Consider the following 18,290-nt stretch of genomic DNA (forward strand, 5'->3'; position numbering starts at 1 on the left):
AATCAGCTTAGAACAATCTGCCTGCTCACCCCTGGGAAGCCTGCATGTACCCTGGGGGTGGGGTTTCTCAGTCTCAGCACTACTGGTGTTTTGGGTTATTTAATTATTTGTTGTGGGGACTATCCTGTGGATTGTAGGATATTTACCGACATCCTTGACCTCTGCTTACTAAAATGCCAGTGGCAACCCCCTCGCCCCAGCTTGACTACCAAAAACATCTCCAGATATTGTTAAATGTTCCAGGGGCTGGGCGGGGTTGGGGGGGGGTGGCAGAACCGCTGCTGGTTGAGGCCCACTGCCCTAGCATCCTCCAGTTTGAGGATTGCTGTCCTGGAAGATAGTAGCTTCACAGAACTCACCTGAAGCCTGGAGAAGGGGCCCACAGTTGCAGTGTGGGACCCCGTTTTCCTCCTTTTCTGGCCCACAGAAGTGGAACTCGAATCTCATTTCCCCATAGGCTGGGTGGCAGCAGGAACAGGGAACCAGGAGCATGGACCACGTGGTCCTTCTTGCAGGGGTGAGCAGAGGGGGTGGGCAGTCGTCTTCACCCTTGCTTCTAGCCTTCGGCACTAAGGATAGGGTGGGGACCATCTGTAAATGTGGTTTGATGACATCATCAGAGATGACCCTTAGAGACCCCAAGAAAAAACTGAGGAAGATTTTGGAGGACTAGGGATCTTTTAACAAGAGAGAAGGGCAAATGTTAGAAAAATTCTTTCTTTACCCTTAAAACAAGCCATTTTTTAAATGTGGTCTAGGGCAGTACTACTCAAAGTATGGATCCATGAGCTGTTGGTCTCTGACTAGAGAAGGAGCTTGAGCCAAAATATGAATCAACACATACTGCTTCCTTCACTGAGAATATCTTGCTATGAAAAAATGTCAGCTGAATTTAGTGCTTAATGACTTTAGTGCTTAGTGACAAAGTTTACTTACATTCTGGCTCCAGTTCCTTAACTTGTCACGGCAGCAGCCCACATTTAGAGTAGCTAAGAAAATACACTGAGGGTTTTAGAGGGTCATGAGATCAATTTTGTGACTTGCAACCTTTCTTTAAAAAAGTCTAATGAAATAAAAAGATATCAGAGTCCATGCTACTTAGAATAAATATTGTTTAATGAAACTTTTGTTTAAGTTATATATAAGTATACGAACACACGTGTACTGGGTCACAATGTAAAATTATATTTCTAACAGTGGATATTGGTCAGAAAAGTTTGAAAAGCACTGGTCTAGGGAAACATGAAAGCACAACTGTGCTGATTTAAGGCTGGACTGTTGTCCATTATGATTCCCAGATCTTTTTCAGTTATATATCAGCAACAGATACTGCCAATGTTTGATCCATATTCCTCAGTCTACCCTGGAGTTGTCTTTGGACAGTACCTGTTCACACCTGGCTCCCGTGCCCCTCTGCCTAAGGTTGTTCTCTGCCTGAGACAGTGGGCCTGGCCCTCCTGAAGGAAGGGCAGGCCAAAAGTGCCCAGGAGTGAATGCCAGGAGTGACCTTCAATGGGGATGGGAATTAGTGGATAAAATTCCAACTTCCTCACCCCTCAGTGGGACAATGCTAAAGCATTACACATCGTTTCTAAGAGGGTTACAACACAGATTAACAAGAGGAAACTGAGATTCAGATAAATTAAATGACTTTTTCCAAGGTCACATGTGCGAATAACATTTGAACTCAGGGCTGTTTTATTCCAATGTGCACTATGCTATAGCTGTGTTACATATATATTTTTCCCCTAAGGTACGGTACCTTGACCTGTAAAGTTATTGACCTTCTAACAACTTCTCCAAGTTATTGACCTTCTAACAACTTCTCCAAGTTAACCTGTCTTGTTTTCTGGGCCAGTCCTTACCCTGTGCTGTTAATTTCACTCTATATCCTTCCCTTGAACTGCTCCATATGACAGGTGCCAATTCCTGCAGGCTGCATTTTCCGAGCTCCTGGGTCCGCTGGCTTCTTCCCAGTTCAGGTAATGGGAGGCACTGGCAGGAAATTGGAGGGAGAAGAGAAAAACCAGGGTATTTGTCCTTTTCTCTCTATGCCTAGTTGCATCTCCAGCACAGCTGTATCTCCAGCTGTAGCTAGTCAAGCATACAGTAGTGCCAGCTTCCCCCAGTGACTGGCCTCTGGGCTGCGGTAACATTGATTCTTCCTTTTGTCTTTCCAGCTTAGAAGGCGTAACACTTTCTGCTTTTGCAAATCTATGGATTGCTTCACAGTCCTCTGTTTGGCATCTCAGCCAAACCTATGGCCTATGTAACCAATTCATGGATTAATTTCCTTTGTTTTAAATCTTAGAATGGTTCCCAGTTGGAACCAACTGATATACTTTCTAATCTCCTATTTCATAAAGAGTGATGAGTCCTCTGAACATGATGTATATCATGCAGGAGCATGTTATTGATTACATGGTATTCAGCTCTGCATCAGCCCCAAGTTTCCTTGTCAATGTTTGTCTTTAATTAACAGGGTTGTTTTTTTGTTTTTGTTTTTGCTTTTTCAGTCTCATTTTCCAGCTGGCACGTATGCCAGTGTTCTCTCCTGGGTTCCCTAGAAAATAGAGCCTGAGACAAGGATTAAGAGATGGTGATTTGGGGAAGTGCAAAGCCATGGTAGCAAGAGTGAAGAAAGAGGGAAGTTAAACAGGGAAGGATGGGAAGCAGTGCAAGGTGATATATAACCATGCTGGTCATTGCTTCTTGACAAAGCCACAGGAGACCCAGCAGGTCACTCAGCAAGTACATCTGCTCAACCACTGGACATCTCAGGACAGGCTGGGTGGAGAAACTGTGCCCCAGAGTCATCCACCCAAGGGCGGGAGGAAAAGGAATTTAATTGCCTGGCGCCCTGCAGTCTCCCACATCCCCATTCATCTAAGCTTGCCTCCTGTGGAATTCAAACCTCCACGTTTTTGGCTTACACCATCCAATCCCCCTAACAGTCACTCAGGAAGCCAGATTCCATGCTTTGCAGCTATTTATTGTCTGAGTGCAGAAATGGCAGAAGAAGCCAGATACCAGCAGGAGCGGTGTGCATGGAATTGGTCATCCACAGTGGAGGCTGCAAGTGTGAGAGGGCAGATTGGGTGGAAAGAATCTGAGGGGGCGCATGTCATGGATTGAATCATTTCCCCCCTCCCCTGAATTAATATGTTGAAGTCCTGATCTCCCAGTACTGCAGGCTATGACTATATTTGGAGATAGGGCCTCTCAAAACATAACTAAGTTAAAATGAGGCCATTAGGGTGGGCCTAATCCAATCTGACTGATGTCCTTATAACTGGAAATTTGGACACACAAAGAGACACCAGGGATACGTGTGCACAGAGGAAAGGCCATGTGAGTATACAGTGAGATGGCAGCCATCTGCAAACCAAGGAGGGAGGCCTCAGGAGAAGCCAAACCTGCCGACACCTTGGTCTTTGACTTCTAGCTCCAGAACTGTGGGAAAATAAATTTCTGTTATTTAAGCCACCAAGCCTGGGGTACTATGTTATGGTGGCCCTAGCAAACTAACACAGCACATAAGATGTTTCTGATATAATCAGTTCCTAAAATTCCTTCTTTCTATTGAGAGAAGTTCTCCCAAAGTATAAGCTTGTTCTTGTACAACTTTGACTTGGTCATTTTGGAGAGAAATCCACCCAGTGGTGTGGTGAATTCGTTTGTGTGTAAATATAAATGTCGGGGCATAAATATTTCAAAAGTTGAAATACAAGTTAGTGAATGAGGAGAGCTGTTTTGCAGTGTACTTATGATGAATCTCCTTATAGATCCCAGCACAGTGAGATCATATGTCCCTTCTTCTCCCGGATGGAAGGCCAGGTAGAGCTGATGTGGCCAGTATGGGCCAGGAAAATCTTTCAGTTATGGGTGAGTAGAGGTCTTAGGGAGATGCTGAGAGTAAAAGCCAAAGAAGCATGTCCCAGTGAGTCACACAGGTAAGGGATCCCTGTGGGACGTTACTCTGTGGTATGACATCAAGGAGAGTTGGGTATCTGAGGTGGAGGAAGGAGAAAGGACCACAACAGGTCAGAACAAGTGAACAGTAGGGCTGCCTGACTGCACAGTGAAGACAGAGGGCTGGTGTCTGTGGCTGGGCTTCCTGGTACGTGTACCACATGGGCAGTCCCAATCTAACCAAAGGCCAGGGATGGAAATGGTTTGTAAATGGATTAATAAGTGAATGACTGTTGCCTTTGTAATACTGTTCCTAATGATGCGTTAGGACTCATTGCCTATTATCCTCATTATTGTATACCTTAGGTCATTTCTCTCTAAGGAAGTGGCTACCATTGAACTAGATCCTGATTCATTCATTCAAATATATTTACTGAGTGTACATGCACTGTGTGCCAAGCAGTGTGCTAGGCCAGATGTTTGCAAAAAAATGGACTGAGACGGACATGGTCTCTGCGCCCTCCGCTTACCATCTTTTAAGTACTGTATAACTCAGATTATTTTCCTTACTGTATTGTTACAATAAGTTGATCTGATACACATTTTTCTTTTATCCAGTTTCATAGGTTATTCTAAAAGTTGGTCCCTAGTTTAGCACTTGTTTTTTCCCAAGAGAGATTGCTTAGTCTCGTTTATAAAATTATCAAGATTTCACTTAAATGCTATCTTTTTGTTTCCTAATGGTTCTTGGTTCACTCATTAACATCTTAATATGAAGAAAAGAGCTCAGGCTTTAAATTCAAGCAGCCTTGGGCCCAAATTCAGCTCTGTCATTTAAAAGCTGGATAAGTTTGAATTTCTCTGAGCCTTAGTTTCCTTATCTATAAGCTGGAGACAATAACAGCTACCTCCAAGGTGATGATGAAGAAGACTATACGAAAAAATATGTACTTAATAGGTACTCAAGGGACTTCCCTGGCGGTCCAGTGGTTAAGACTCTGCACTTCCCCTGCAGGGGGCACAAGTTCGATCCCTGGTCGGGGAACTAGGATCCCACATGCCATACAGTGCGGCCAAAAAAAAATATATAGGTACTCAATAAATGCATGTAATGTGGAATCACACTGTATTTACATTTGGTTGTGCAACTAAATGAAAAAGGAGGAAAAACTATTTAAATAGCATATATTTTGATATTCCTGAAACATTTCATGATAATAATTTTAGAAGAAATTGAACTGAAAAAAAAAAAGGCTTAGGAAAGTGTCTATACTTTAAGCCTAAATACTATGGCTTGTATTTATAGGTCATACTGTACCAAAAAAAAAAATGTATCTTTAAACACCAGAATTATACTCAGGGCAGCAAGGTGCTCACACTGTGAGAAGCCAACCAAGAGTACAGAAGATTGGAGTCTCCCATTTCAAGGTAAACCCAGAGTATATTGATTGAGGGAAACGCAGAGCAAAGTCACTGGCACTCCTTGAGTTGTGCATTCTTTTCTTCTTTCTTTCTTTTTTTAAAAAAATATTTTATTTTATTTATTTAGTTTTGGCTGTGTTGGGTCTTCGTTGCTGTGTGCGGGCTTTCTCCAGCTGCGGCGAGCGGGGACTACTCTTCGCTGCGGTGCGCGGGCTTCTCATTGCAGTGGCTTCTCCCGTTGCGGAGCACGGGCTCTAGGTGCGGGGGCTTCAGTAGTTGTGGCTCATGGGCTCCAGAGCACAGGCTCAGTAGCTGTGGCGCACGGGCCCAGTCGCTCCGCAGCATGTGGGATCCTCCCGGACCAGGGCTAGAATCCGTGACCCCTGCATTGGCAGGTGGACTCTCAACCACTGCACCACCAGGGAAGCCCCGTGTGCATTCTTTCTTCAAGATAAGTTATGCAGCCGTTAAATTAGTTCTGCTAATACTTGCCTTGGGAAGTGGCAATGTTCCTCCATCAAGAGAAGTCCCTATATCCTTGCCCTGTGTGTTCCATCTCAAAGCCAGTTCTCCAAGCTGGATTCCCCAGTTAGTTTTTGCTAAAATTCTGACGTTGTTGAGTTCAGCTTTTTCAGAACTTTCTCTAGCTTCCATTCTAATACAGTACAACATACAACTACAAAGCAATTGTCAGTACTTATGGTTGTTTTGTTCAACCTGTTTTGGTCAATCTTAGAGAAATAAGAATTATTTTTTCTTTTCTTTTCTTTTTTTTTTTTTTTTTTTGCGGTACGCGGGCCTCTCACTGTTGCGGCCCCTCCCGTTGCGGAGCACAGGCTCCGGACGGGCAGGCTCAGCGGCCATGGCTCATGGGCCCAGCTGTTCCGCGGCATGTGGGATCTTCCCGGACCGGGGCACGAACCCGTGTCCCCTGCGTCGGCAGGTGGACTCTCAACCACTGCGCTACCAGGGAAGCCCTTTTTTTTTTTTTTTTTTAAATAACTACATAGACCATCTCCCTTCTGTTAACAATCTTTGTTTAGGCAAAGCTTACTACAGTGAATTAGCTTTCTCATGGAGTAGTCATCCATTCCGTCAAGAAATATTTGCGTTTCACCCAGGAAAAATGGATATGTTTAGAAAAATGCAAGAAGTTTGATGTGATAACGAGCTGAAATGTTGGTATTACAGTCTTACCCGAAGCCATGTTGAGAGGTAAGGTTAAGAGATTCTAAGAGTCTGCAAACTGGAAGCTCACACAGTTCACGTGATTTATTTAACATGGTTTATTTAATCTACATTGTGTTGAACTTTTTTTTTAAATTAGTTGATAAATTTTGAAAACCAGGAGATGTCACATAAAAATCTGGCTTTCCCGATGTTCTTGGAAATTGAGAATGCCTGGAAGCACTGGGCCCACATTCTCACAAGGCTAGAGCCAGTCTGCTGAGACTGAGTTAGTGGCTGCTCCATTCCGGTAGGGTTACTGTCTGCTGGTTTGCTATTGCCCCTACTTTAGTCTTCACAATGGCCAGCTTCACTTGTTCGTTGTGCCTGCCTGACTAGCACAGGCACTTGAGATTGAGACATTAACTTTGGATAGTCTATTTGGATTAGATGGAATCTGTAGAAAGCTAAATATTTGTATTGCATTACCGTGGCCCTGTTAAAACTGCTTTCAGTAGGTCATACATTTATAGGATGCCCTCAACTTTCATGGATGGTCACTAAAAGAAACAGTGTTGCAAACCCTGCCAGTGCCCTTTGAGGATCTGGTAGAGGATATTGCCCTCTACAGTACTACATTATTATGTAGCTCAGGCAAGACATTTTTTTAAAGGTTCTGAAAAGCTTTGTTTCCATGGAAGAATTTGTACATTTCTTCTCAAGGACAGTGAGAATCAAGCAACGATTGTATTTATTTTTTATCTTTTGCTTTAGCTCCAGAAAGCTCTAAGCCAAATTTATGGTTTAACTCTCATGTTGTGTATCACACCTCATTACCTGCATATTCTTGTTCTAACTTCTTCTCTGGTGTTAATCTCCTAGGCTAATTAGTTTCACTGGCCCTCATTTTTTATACGTACATTTTCTTATTTTATTGTATATATTGTAAGACATATTAAACCATACATTTATAATCTTTTCTTGATTTATTTCATTTCTAAAGATGGCTGGAGGATGTTATTACATTTTGGTTCTCCTTAGGTGTTACTGTGGTTTCAGTTTTGAGTTTTCCTTGCTCTGATTCCCATCCACCACGTATAAAAATTACTCAGTTACATGGTAAGCTTTGACAAGGACTTTTACGGTGATCCCATTGTGCCCAGAGTCCAGCATAGGACTTACTTTCTATATAATGCCACCTGTTGTATATAATAATAACAACAGTAAAAAGTAATTTTTTATTTCAACTCCCTAGAACAAGGGGACTTTTTATCTGTACCAACTGCTAGAAGCCTTGTCATCAAAAAGAATGAAAGATCCATGTACAAACAGTAGACTTTACACACTTTATCATAAAAGGAATGTGTTATATAAGACTGGGTGGTATACTTTTTCTCTGGGGATTAGGAGTGGAAAGTGGCTCTATTTCCTTAATCTGCAAATTAATTTAGCTTCACTTATCTTTCTATGAATCCTTATTTAATAGCCTGGACATAGACTACATGAATTACGTACTAGGATGGAGAGCATATAAGCAGCCAAAATTACAAGTGCCTGTGCAAAATCTTTATAGTTTAATAAAAAGAGAATCTGCATACTCTCTACTAAGTTTATGCAAGTGCAGAAGTCTGTATATTTCTTAGATAGGGCAAAATGGAACCTAAGGCCACATTTATAGTTTGGATTAGCCACGTTTTGCTATGAAGGAAACGTTTCTCCTTAGTGTTAAGTATGACAAGACAGGTTGCTGGAGACACTTTCTTCATGACTCGATCCCAACCCCATTCTGTGGTGGCGTGGCCTGTGGTCCAGCTCAGGGCATTGTTTAATGGCTCTGTCCATGGGATGTGTTCACTACCACTTTTCTAAAGTTAATCACTTAATTTCAAGCCATTTTTTACTTTGAAAACTCTAAACGCCTCATTGAGGACAGTACATACAATGTGTGCCAAGCCCTCTGGTTTCAAAGTTCAGCTGTTTTTGAGTTATTTGACTGGACAAAATGTCGAAAGATATCTTTCACAGCAGGGAAAGTGTAATTTTCCATGTCTTTATGATGTTTTGAAATGGTTGAGGTGACTTTTCTCCTAAAATTTCCATAAATAAATAACGTTCACCAGTGGAATAACTTTAATTTTGAGATGCCTTGCTTAAAAAGGTTGAAAGTAATCATCTCCCCTCCTATCCATAATCCAGTCTCCACCATTGGAGGGGAGAATCGAAGGCAACCCCAGATTAAAATCCAGACCTTTCATGTTTGGACTAAAAGAATGGAAAGTTTAAGCTTCTAAAAAGTCTCTCAATTTGTGAGATTACGGCAAATAACCTCAATTCTATTATTTAATATTCCGTGTTTTAGCAATAGTTGATAGAAGAGCTCTGGTGTCTGAGATTACACTCTTCTCCAAGTTTCTATAGGGCCCTGCTATACTTTTCTAATTGTGTTTGCATCTCACTTATCCAGGACCTTACAGTCGACTTCTCTTTTCCACTTTTTCTTTTTACTTTGTTTTCTATACATATTATTTCTGGCCTCCTGCCTCAAGACACCTGTGTGCCAAGGAACCTAGGAATACGGACTCGAACTTCTTGCAGGATTTACCTCTGTGGGCTACCAACGAGTTGTTGGTGAATATTTTTGTGTACTTTGCTCAGAGTTGTTCAGTGTGAAACTTGAACTGCCAGGAGTTAGACTTAGGTCTCCCAATGAAGACCAAACGGCCATAAGACATGCCTGGGAGAAGTTACACCTCTTAAACCTTGTCCTCCATCCTCAACCCATCCACTTGCCCACAGGTCTACTTTCCCATTTGACCCTAAGCAAATGTTTGACCTTTTGGGAGGGAGGTGGGAGGTGGGTCAGTTTCAGGCCCTTGAGTATTCCTGCTCTTCCATAGGTCTATCAAGTGTGTACCTCTGGGTCATCCCTATTTGGGATCAACCCTATTCCCTTACCACCCTGTTTGGCAATTAACAACCTCTAGTACTGTTCTAACTTTTTTTCCCGAACGTGCAGAGTTTGTATTTTACAAGCATCTTCTTTGAGTCGTGCAACTCTATTCACTATCACTTCTTTGCCCTGTTGATCTTTTGCCTTTTCTTCCGTACTGTCACTATCTTCCAAAGCCTGTTTGGCAAATGACCACTTCCACCGTCTACTCCATGGGCCAGTGTACGCTGATCTGCATCCCCCATTCCTGCAGGTCTCTTAGGGGAAACCGCAAAATGCCTGGTCGCTGTCCTCTCATTCTGGACTGACACTGCAGTCCATCAGCCACTTCTTCCATTTCTCGGGGCTTCCTCTCGGCCATCCACCACCTCCTCTCTTCTTACTTAGAGAAGTCTGTCGAGTTGTCCCTCCAAGTCTCTTGCCCCTCTCCCCAGCGCCCTCCCGGACCGGAGCGTCTGTCGGTCGGTCCGCAGCCGCCCCGGCCGGTTCTTGGGCCTCGACTGGGTGGACATGGGTCTGTCCTGCGCCGATGTTTCCATCCGTCCCCCGTCTGCCTCCAATTCGGCAGGAACTTTACTCCAGCCGAGAGGCGAAGGGCGGGTGAGCGGGTGCGGGTCGAGGCGCCCGCAGCGGGCGGGGGGCGCGGCGAGGGGCGCCGGATGGGGTGGGCTTGCGAGCGGGCCGGGGGTGTCGCGGGCCGCCCTGCCCTATAAGGGGCCGAGCCGCCTCCGCCGCCGGGCGGGTGCCGGGCGGACCGCGGCGGCGGCGGCGGCGGCGGCGGCTGCTATTGGCTCAGGCTCCCCATCCGGGGACTGGGCTCGGCGCTGCTCGTTCGCCCTAAAGGTACCAATATGGCGGAGGTGAGCAGGGAAACCGGGCAGGAGCGGCCGGGCTGGAGCGGGTGCCCGGGGGCCTCCCGCGGTCCCCGAGCTGGCTTGGGGGATCCGGGGCCCTTCCCGCGGCCCTACGGGGGGCGGCGTGGCGGCGCGGGGCCGCGGGGCGGCGACGGGCGGCGGCGGGGCCGGCCGGGGGGCGGGAGCGGGCGCGGGAGCTGTCTCCCTCCGGGACTAGGCCGCGGCGGCTCCTGCCCCGACCCGGCCGGGCGACGGGGCCGGACGGGAGGCGGCGGCCGGCGGCAGCGAACCCCGGCCCGCGGACGCCGCCGTGCCGTGCCCCCGGGCAGCTGACGCGGGCCGCCGGAGCCTCCGCGCCGCCTCCTGGGGCCGGGGTGGGTGGAAACCGGCCGATCCCCCCCCTCCGCGGCCGGATTGCAAAGCGGGGAGCGGGCTGCGCCACTGCCCTGCTGGAGGAGTGTTCTGTGCCCCCGGCCCATTGGGTCCAGGCTGCGGTGCGAAGGAACCTCACGCTCCACTTTGCTCCGGGCTCGGAGGCGAGCGGGATGCGCGGCCGCTGGGCTTCGCGAGAGCCGAGCGGGACTCCCCGCCCCGCAGCCCGGGAGGTGCGGGAGCTCCTGTGGGTAAACGGGGAGGACCAAGACCCTCGACGCTCTCTCCACGGACTCTCGGTAGCCCCACTTTCCTCCGAGCTTAAGGGGGGAGGCAGGGCGAGCGGAGCTGCCCTGGCTGTGTCCCCCGGGACTAGTGAGCTTGGGGGGAGGGGGTGGCGCAGCAGAAGACCCTCGGCTGGAGCACGCTAGGGCGAGGGGCTCGCTGGCGGGCCCGGGGAGCGACTGAACACCCTGGAAGGAACCAGCATTTCTGGGACTGCGGATCCGCGTCTCCGGACGCCGGAGAGAGTATGGGGGGGCTTGAGCTTTGGTTTGGGGGCGAGTGTCCGGTTGAGAGCTGGCTACGCTCGGGGGCAGAGGACAGCCCAGGAATTGGGGCTACCGGGCCCCAGGAGGTGGACTGGATGCGCAGGGTGAGTCCCTTCCAGGAAAGGGTGTTAGGTTGCGAGTTGTTGTTTGGGGCCGTGGAGAGCCAGGTGGGATTTTGGGGACTCCTGAGATGCCGGGGTATGGGGGACCGATGCTGTGAGCCGACTGCTCTGGGTTGTGCTTCTCTACTTTATAACTTGCTGAGCTCCAAGCGGAGTCTTGGAGTTGCCAGTTAGACACCGGGCTTCGTCCCCGGTGTGCGAGTTTGTACACTACGGACTCGGGGAGGAAGGCGAGGCAGCCAAGAGGGGCCCGAAAGGGGCCGGGAGCGATTGGAGCGAAGCTACGTCTTGCACTTTTGGCAGCTGCGGAGGAGCGCTGGGCTCCGCCTCCTCTGCGCCCTGTTGCCGGCGCTGCCTCTTTCCCTGGCCGCGCGATCTAACCGCACGTTTTCTTTTCTCTCCTAGGCTTCTTTTGGAAGTTCGAGCCCAGGTTTGTACCCTTTTCTTACTTTTCAGTGGGTCCCAAAGGGTGATGGGGACCCAAAGATCTATTGCTCAATTTTTCCAACAGAAATTTGTCTTGCGAGTTTTCATCATTTGTTTTTAAGAGGTTTCAGTGTTCATTTTGGTAATTAAGCTGTTGGAGGAAGGAACAGTTAGTTACACTCTTTTCTCACTTTTATCTGGCATGTTGAAAAAATACTTTTGTTACAGAGCTGCTAATTGACAAACGTTCTTTTTAAGTAATAGATCTTTAATTCTCACATATCGTGTTTTTTTCTTGAAGCCTGAAACGGTTAATCCCAAATCTTTCCCAAACTTTCCACTAACTTTAGCAGTTTAATTTAGATTTTAATTTTTTTGAGAAATTGTTTCTTTAATTTGTCAGAACTTTGGGGGTGCTTATATTGATCATTAATCCTGACTCTCCATCTCCCCTTGTTTTGTCTCATACATTTTTCATAATTGAGAAGTGTCTGTGGATTGTATTAAATGCAAAATTGAGAGTTACGTAAAGCTGTCCTAATTAAAAGAAACACATACTTTCTGAGTTTGGCAAAGAAAAGTGGTAATACAGAATTTTTGAGGTGAGACAACATTAGATCATCTAGGACAGTGTTTCTTAACCATTTTGGTGTTAGAAACCCCTGTCAGGATCTGATGAAAGCAAGGGACTCTGTCTCCAGAACTCTGCACATAATGGATAATTGCATATAACTTGGGATTTGTGGAACCCCTGAAACCCATCTATGGCAGAGACCTTACCTCATGTGCTGAAATGTTAAGGACAGCTTTGTTTCAGTTTCTTATTCTCTTTCCAGCCCCCTTTTGGCTGCCTCTTTTCCCTCTCATAGTCTCCAGGAAAAGTGCTTCTGAACTAGTTCAACTCCCTTATTTTACACTTGAGGAGACTTCTAAATAACTCTACCGAGAGTTACCTAGTTAATAGAGTCTGGATGGGCTCCCAAGTCTTCTGTTACCACATGTTGCCTTAGAGTCCATTTTCTTGCATATTACTTCGTGTCTTTAGTCAACCTTTAATGTCTCACTTGATTATCATTTAAGGTATTATAAAATAATTAACACCAAGTAGAATAAATTTGTGGCTATTTTGAAAATAGCTATGTCTTTACATTTAAAAATTGTTTTAAGTTTCTCTAACTTTGAGACAAACATTTCTTTGTTATAGCTGATTTCAGGGAAAGAATATTTATGTACATGATGCCAAACATCTGGATGATAATGGAATTTTTCCATTTTGTATCACTGTATGCTTTTAAGAAGTTGCAATCTAAATAAAAAGCAAAAAGTGTGGTTTTGGTGTTTAAACAAACTTATAACTTGTTTATAATCAATTAGCCAATTTTTAAGAACATTTTAGAACCAGAAGAGACTAGAGGTCATTAAACCAACCCTATGAATTTTATAAATGAAAAACTGGACCCAGGCCCCGACGGTTTAAATGACTTGCCTCAGGTCCCAGAAAGCCAGGGACAAAGCCAAGAGTAGACCCTCAGTCCCTTCTGTTTCTGGCTGTTACTGAATGAATACTTTCCTCTTTCAGGGGAAGCCTTAAAGTGTGCCAAGTGATACGTGGATTAGAAAGAGGGTAGAGCTCTGCTTTCAAGGAGGTAGAAAAGTTACCATCTACTTCATACCTTACACTTTGGCATACCCCAAAAGTTTCCTGGAATTCCTCAAAGAAAATTTGTAATGGTTGATGTTCTGCTTTTCAGCTATTTAACAAATATTCATCTTTCTCTAAAATTAACTTAAACTACCTATACTTCAACAGGCTTTTAAAATGAGCAGGTTAATATCTTTCAGCATTCAAAAAATAACATTATAATGTAAACCTCCTAAAGAATAGAGTCCCATAGGAATTTTACTATTTTTAGGGCTAATGATTAGAGTTCTCTGAACTCAGAATCAAAAACATTGAATTGTCTGTGTTTTTTTCCATAGTGAAAAATCTTTGGTCTAGTTCAGTGTTTTGGTAATGATCTTAATGTCCTTAAATGTTTAAAATATTAAATAGCTTGACTAAAAACACATCAAGCTTTTTGTGTTGAATATGCTTCCTTCCACTTCTCCCTTTCTCCACTCCAAGATTCTAATACTTCTTTCCTTGCCTGCTCTGAGAGTGATCTAATTAAATTACATAGTAGAGTAAAACAAATGGAGAAAATCCTGTTTTTCATAAATTTGACTTTATTTTCTCGGGATTATGGATAGTATTCATTTCTCCACTTGGTTTTCAGGGTATCCTGTTGACTTCAGATTTGCCATTAAAAAGCATTACCATCTTTTTTTTTTTTTTTTTTGGCCACACCACGTGGCTTGCAGGATCTTAGTTACCAACCAGGGATCGAACCCATCCCCCCTGTGGTGGAAGTGCACAGTCCTAACCACTGGACCATCAGGGAATTCCCAAGCATTACCATCTTATAAACAAGTTGGAATTGACTAAAACAACTTGCAATGGGATACATCTTCCAAAGCTCTTAGATATGATATTCTGTATTCCCTTCACATAACCTTAAGAACTTTATTAGTAGTCCAAAGAAAAGCATGCTTTTATGGTTTAATGCTGGGGAGCTTGAAATACTGTTATAGACGTGAAAAGTGAGGTAGTGCTTTTGAAGACTGAATTGCTGTATAGCTGCTTCACAGAAATTTGTATTTGTTCTAAAAACCACATTTCTGTTGTGATTTGAACCTTTATTTGAGGGTTAGAATTTGAGTAAAGTTAATATTCCCTTCTACTGAAGTTTTTAGCCTCACTATGTAAGACTCTTGTGAAGTCTTCCTTTCATAATCCTTCTCACATTTTTCTACTGCTTTTAGACAAGTGTATTAAGGAACTGGCAGTAGAACACAAGTTATTTTCTTTTGTAAATAGCCTTGGGAACCTGTAAAGTGATTCAGTTTGTTTCCTTCCAGTTGGGTCTTTGTCGTCTGAGGATCATGATTTTGACCCCACTGCTGAGATGTTGGTCCATGACTATGATGATGAAAGAACTCTTGAAGAAGAGGAAATGATGGATGAGGGTAAAAACTTCAGTTCTGAAATTGAAGACTTAGAAAAGGTAAAGGATTTTACTTTAGTATTTTAATACAAACTTATAGTAAAGATTTTGACATTCTATTATAAATTATTTATAACCTACCTGAAATAAAAATAGTATCAAAGAATCTACTGTATAGCACAGGGAACTGTATCTTGTAATAGTGTATAATGGAAAAGAATCTGAAGAAGAATATATATATATACACACATATTTATAAGAAGATATATACACACACGTGTATATATAAATAGCTGAATCACTTGGCTGTACACCTGAAACTAACACAACATTGTAAGTCAACTATACTTCAATTAAAAAAATAGTATCAGCGTATTTCCTTTTGACCTAACTTGTACAGAAAGTTACTGATTTTCTTGTTATTTTGAAGGATAGCCTAGTAAGTACATTTTCGTATAACTTTTAAAAATTATTTTATGTTTGTTAACCTGTTTTTAAGTTTATACCAGGACAATGAACTAGGTACATTTACAGATGAGAATATTGAGATATAGAGAACTGTAGGAAACTTAGTTCTGAATCCTAGCCCAGCCTCTTTGCATTATATCACACTATTTTACTGAGGGGCAAACTTGAGTTTAACTAAGCACTGCAGTAGATACAGGGAGAAGTTCTCCTTCAAGAAACTTAAAATCTGATAGATTACTATAAGGAAATTGAGAGAGAAAAAGTTTTACTCTGTTTTTAAATGTGAATTAGTAATATCCTGTTTCCTTCCCACCCAGTCATCTTTTAGAAAGTCGGGAAGGTAAATGTAGTTTATAACTTTTAAAACCCCAAATCAGTATAAATTCAAATGAACTGGATTTTAAACATATATTTATACCAGGAACTACAGAGAGAGGGGTTCCTTGAAAAGATTATACTTATCTGTAAATTAACCTTATTTGCAAATTTCTAATCAGCCCAGAATAACAAAAGTTTTCAGGAATAATACTGAGTTTTCATACTTCTTTTTCTTGAAGAAGACAAAGCACATTCGTAGGTAATCTCTTCTGCTGTCTTTGTGAGGCAGGGCTGTGCTATTATTGCATTTCTTCTTTCATCTTAACACACAGGGAAACAGAAGCAGAGTCTTCAGGGCCTAGACCCCAGGCTTGCTCCTGTAGACCTGAAATCTTCTAAACATGTTTATTCCTTTGGCAGATTAATCCAACATGGTTGCAGTTAGATTTAATCATTAAAAAAAAATACATATATCTCCTATAAAAGCCAAACAGATTTGGGAATATAGAGATAAAATTGTTAGGAAATAATCAAGAAGAAAAGTCTTACCTATCACTTCTTTCAGGGGTGATGGTAAGTTGTTGCCTGTTGATGAGAAAAGATACCCAAGAGTCTCAAGCTCTGCCTTGACTTTATTCAGGGAATTCGTTTCTACCTCTTATGAGTAGGTAGCCTAGAAAAATTGAGAATTATAATCCAGCTAGCATTATCACTAAGCCAAGGACTGTGGTGGGTCCTGGGATGGCAAAAATGAGCAATTTGACAATGTTTCTGATCTCTGGGAGCTTATGGTCTAGTGTGGGGTGACAAATGAGAGCAAAGATTTTTTTGATGTCCTCTGCTAAGAACTATGAAAGCAGTAAGCAGTGAGAGCTATGGGAGAAAGGATTTATGTCTAGTAAAATGTGTTTAGCCTCATGTAGAAGTTCATGGAAGGCTTCTTAGAATACTTACTTCTCTCCTGTAGTTTTTTATGTCAGGACACTGCTGTGGGCTTGGTCAAAAGTCCCAGGTGGTCTCATAATGCACCTTCCTTAATTATGTGTTTGCTGTTAAAGATAGGGAGACAGCAGTCTATTTACAGCATGACATAAGAAAATAATATAAATGTGCTAGACTGTGCTTTAACCACACATATAGATGTTTTGTCAGTAAACTAGTAAGAATTTAAAATTTCATTTAATGTGTTAATGTAGTTACTACTTGAGTATGGGTAATCTGGTAGAGATTTTTATGGGCTGGTAAAATTTTGTTTTCCAGATTTGTAGGTTTTATTCTTCCAGAGATTATAGTAATAGCTGCTTTAATCTGTGTGGTGAGTTTTAAAAGAAAATTAGGGAAGATATAGAGAAATAATCAACAGCAAAGAGTTACTCACTTAGCTGTTCACAGAAATACCTAGTTTCTATTCCTGTGATTTTCATTTTGTTTAGTAAACTCCAGTAATTAAATCTTTGTAATGATACCTGTCACTGAATTTGTAGATTCTGAAAAATTACAGGCCTTTAAATGTTTCAACTTCTCTGTACTTAGGCAGTTTTGCTTCTTGGCATTTTGTCGCATTCTTGGAAATTGCGACAGAAAAATCCAGGTGATTTTTAAACAAATTCTAGTGAAGACCTAAGAGCTATGTCCTTGCTCAGAAGGCTAATCCTTCTCTCATTGAGCAAGGGACAAGAGGAGCTGTTTCTAAGAGTGACTGACTGCTCACTTCATCTGAACTGTGATTCTTATCTGCAGTAAAGCATAACTGTGTAGATGTGGTCTCTGTTCTTCATTGATGTTTAATGAAACATGAAAACAAAGAAAAGGAACAGTAGATAGAGACACAAATATAAAGAGTAAGGATCATTTTATTTTTAGAAGAAGTTTGAAATTATTTCTATACGATTTAAAATAATGTATTAATCTTATTGGAACAGTGATTTAGGTGTTGGTACATGGTAACAGTCTTAGAGCCTTGGTGTTAATGTTTTAAAAAACTACAAGTTGTTATGCTCATAGTAAATAAATTTGGTAGTCTATACATATGGCCTTTATTTTGGTGCTTACAAATTTTTAGTACATTGTATGTTATGGAAAATAAGAGCGGTACAAAATCAGTTTTCTTACAGTAGCACTTTGGTAAATATAGAGAATAGATTATGTGACAAGATTTTAGTTATTAACCATACTAAAATAAGGTTTATGTTATATCGTTCTACATTTTAATTTCTTCACGTTACTGTTTCCTGAGAGGTTTTAATTTAATAATGTAGATTTAGACCTATAAGTTTTAAAAAAGTAATTTACATTTCTGCCTTTATTAATATATAGATTTCTCCTCTGATACGCATTGTGAAATGAAAAAGCATTTAAAAAAGTTATATGTATGTGGTTTTGCATCCAGTATTATAAGGTACCAGACTGGTGTTATGTGAAAATTAATTTGTACCTCACTTAGACAACGTCATTTGACCCATTCAGCAACACCATCAGGTGTGTCAGACAAGTATTAGCATTATTTCCTTGGCTCAGAGGCCTTGTTGATTGTAAGATGTACCGTAGATTTAGAAGTAGCATAGATGGGAGCAGGGAGGGACATTACTATGAGAAATTTGTGCAGTGGTGATGAGGTGCATCCTGATTTCTGATATGTGAGGTTATGCATCATAGGATTAATGAAATAATGTGTTTTTCTATTT

The 18,290-nt window shown here is 42.7% G+C and overlaps 1 protein-coding gene across 3 annotated transcripts in view; it reads left to right on the forward strand.

Moving 5' to 3' along the window:
- Positions 1-10,275: 10,275 nt before the first annotated feature.
- MIER3 (MIER family member 3) overlaps positions 10,276-18,290 on the forward strand; it is a 30,217-nt gene continuing 22,202 nt past the window's right edge. Inside the window, exons 1-3 of one of the 3 annotated variants that reach the window (XM_032628469.1) lie at positions 10,276-10,311; positions 11,756-11,780; positions 14,735-14,880. In XM_032628469.1, the coding sequence (XP_032484360.1) occupies positions 10,303-10,311; positions 11,756-11,780; positions 14,735-14,880 (180 nt within the window). In that variant the 5' untranslated portion in view covers positions 10,276-10,302. Of the gene's footprint in view, positions 10,312-10,409; positions 11,781-14,734; positions 14,881-18,290 lie in introns of those variants that run through there. The other 2 variants (XM_032628470.1, XM_032628472.1) reach the window with 2 other exon arrangements.

The sequence above is a fragment of the Phocoena sinus genome, chromosome 3, assembly GCF_008692025.1.
Source record: "Phocoena sinus isolate mPhoSin1 chromosome 3, mPhoSin1.pri, whole genome shotgun sequence".
Taxonomy (NCBI): Eukaryota; Metazoa; Chordata; class Mammalia; order Artiodactyla; family Phocoenidae; genus Phocoena; species Phocoena sinus.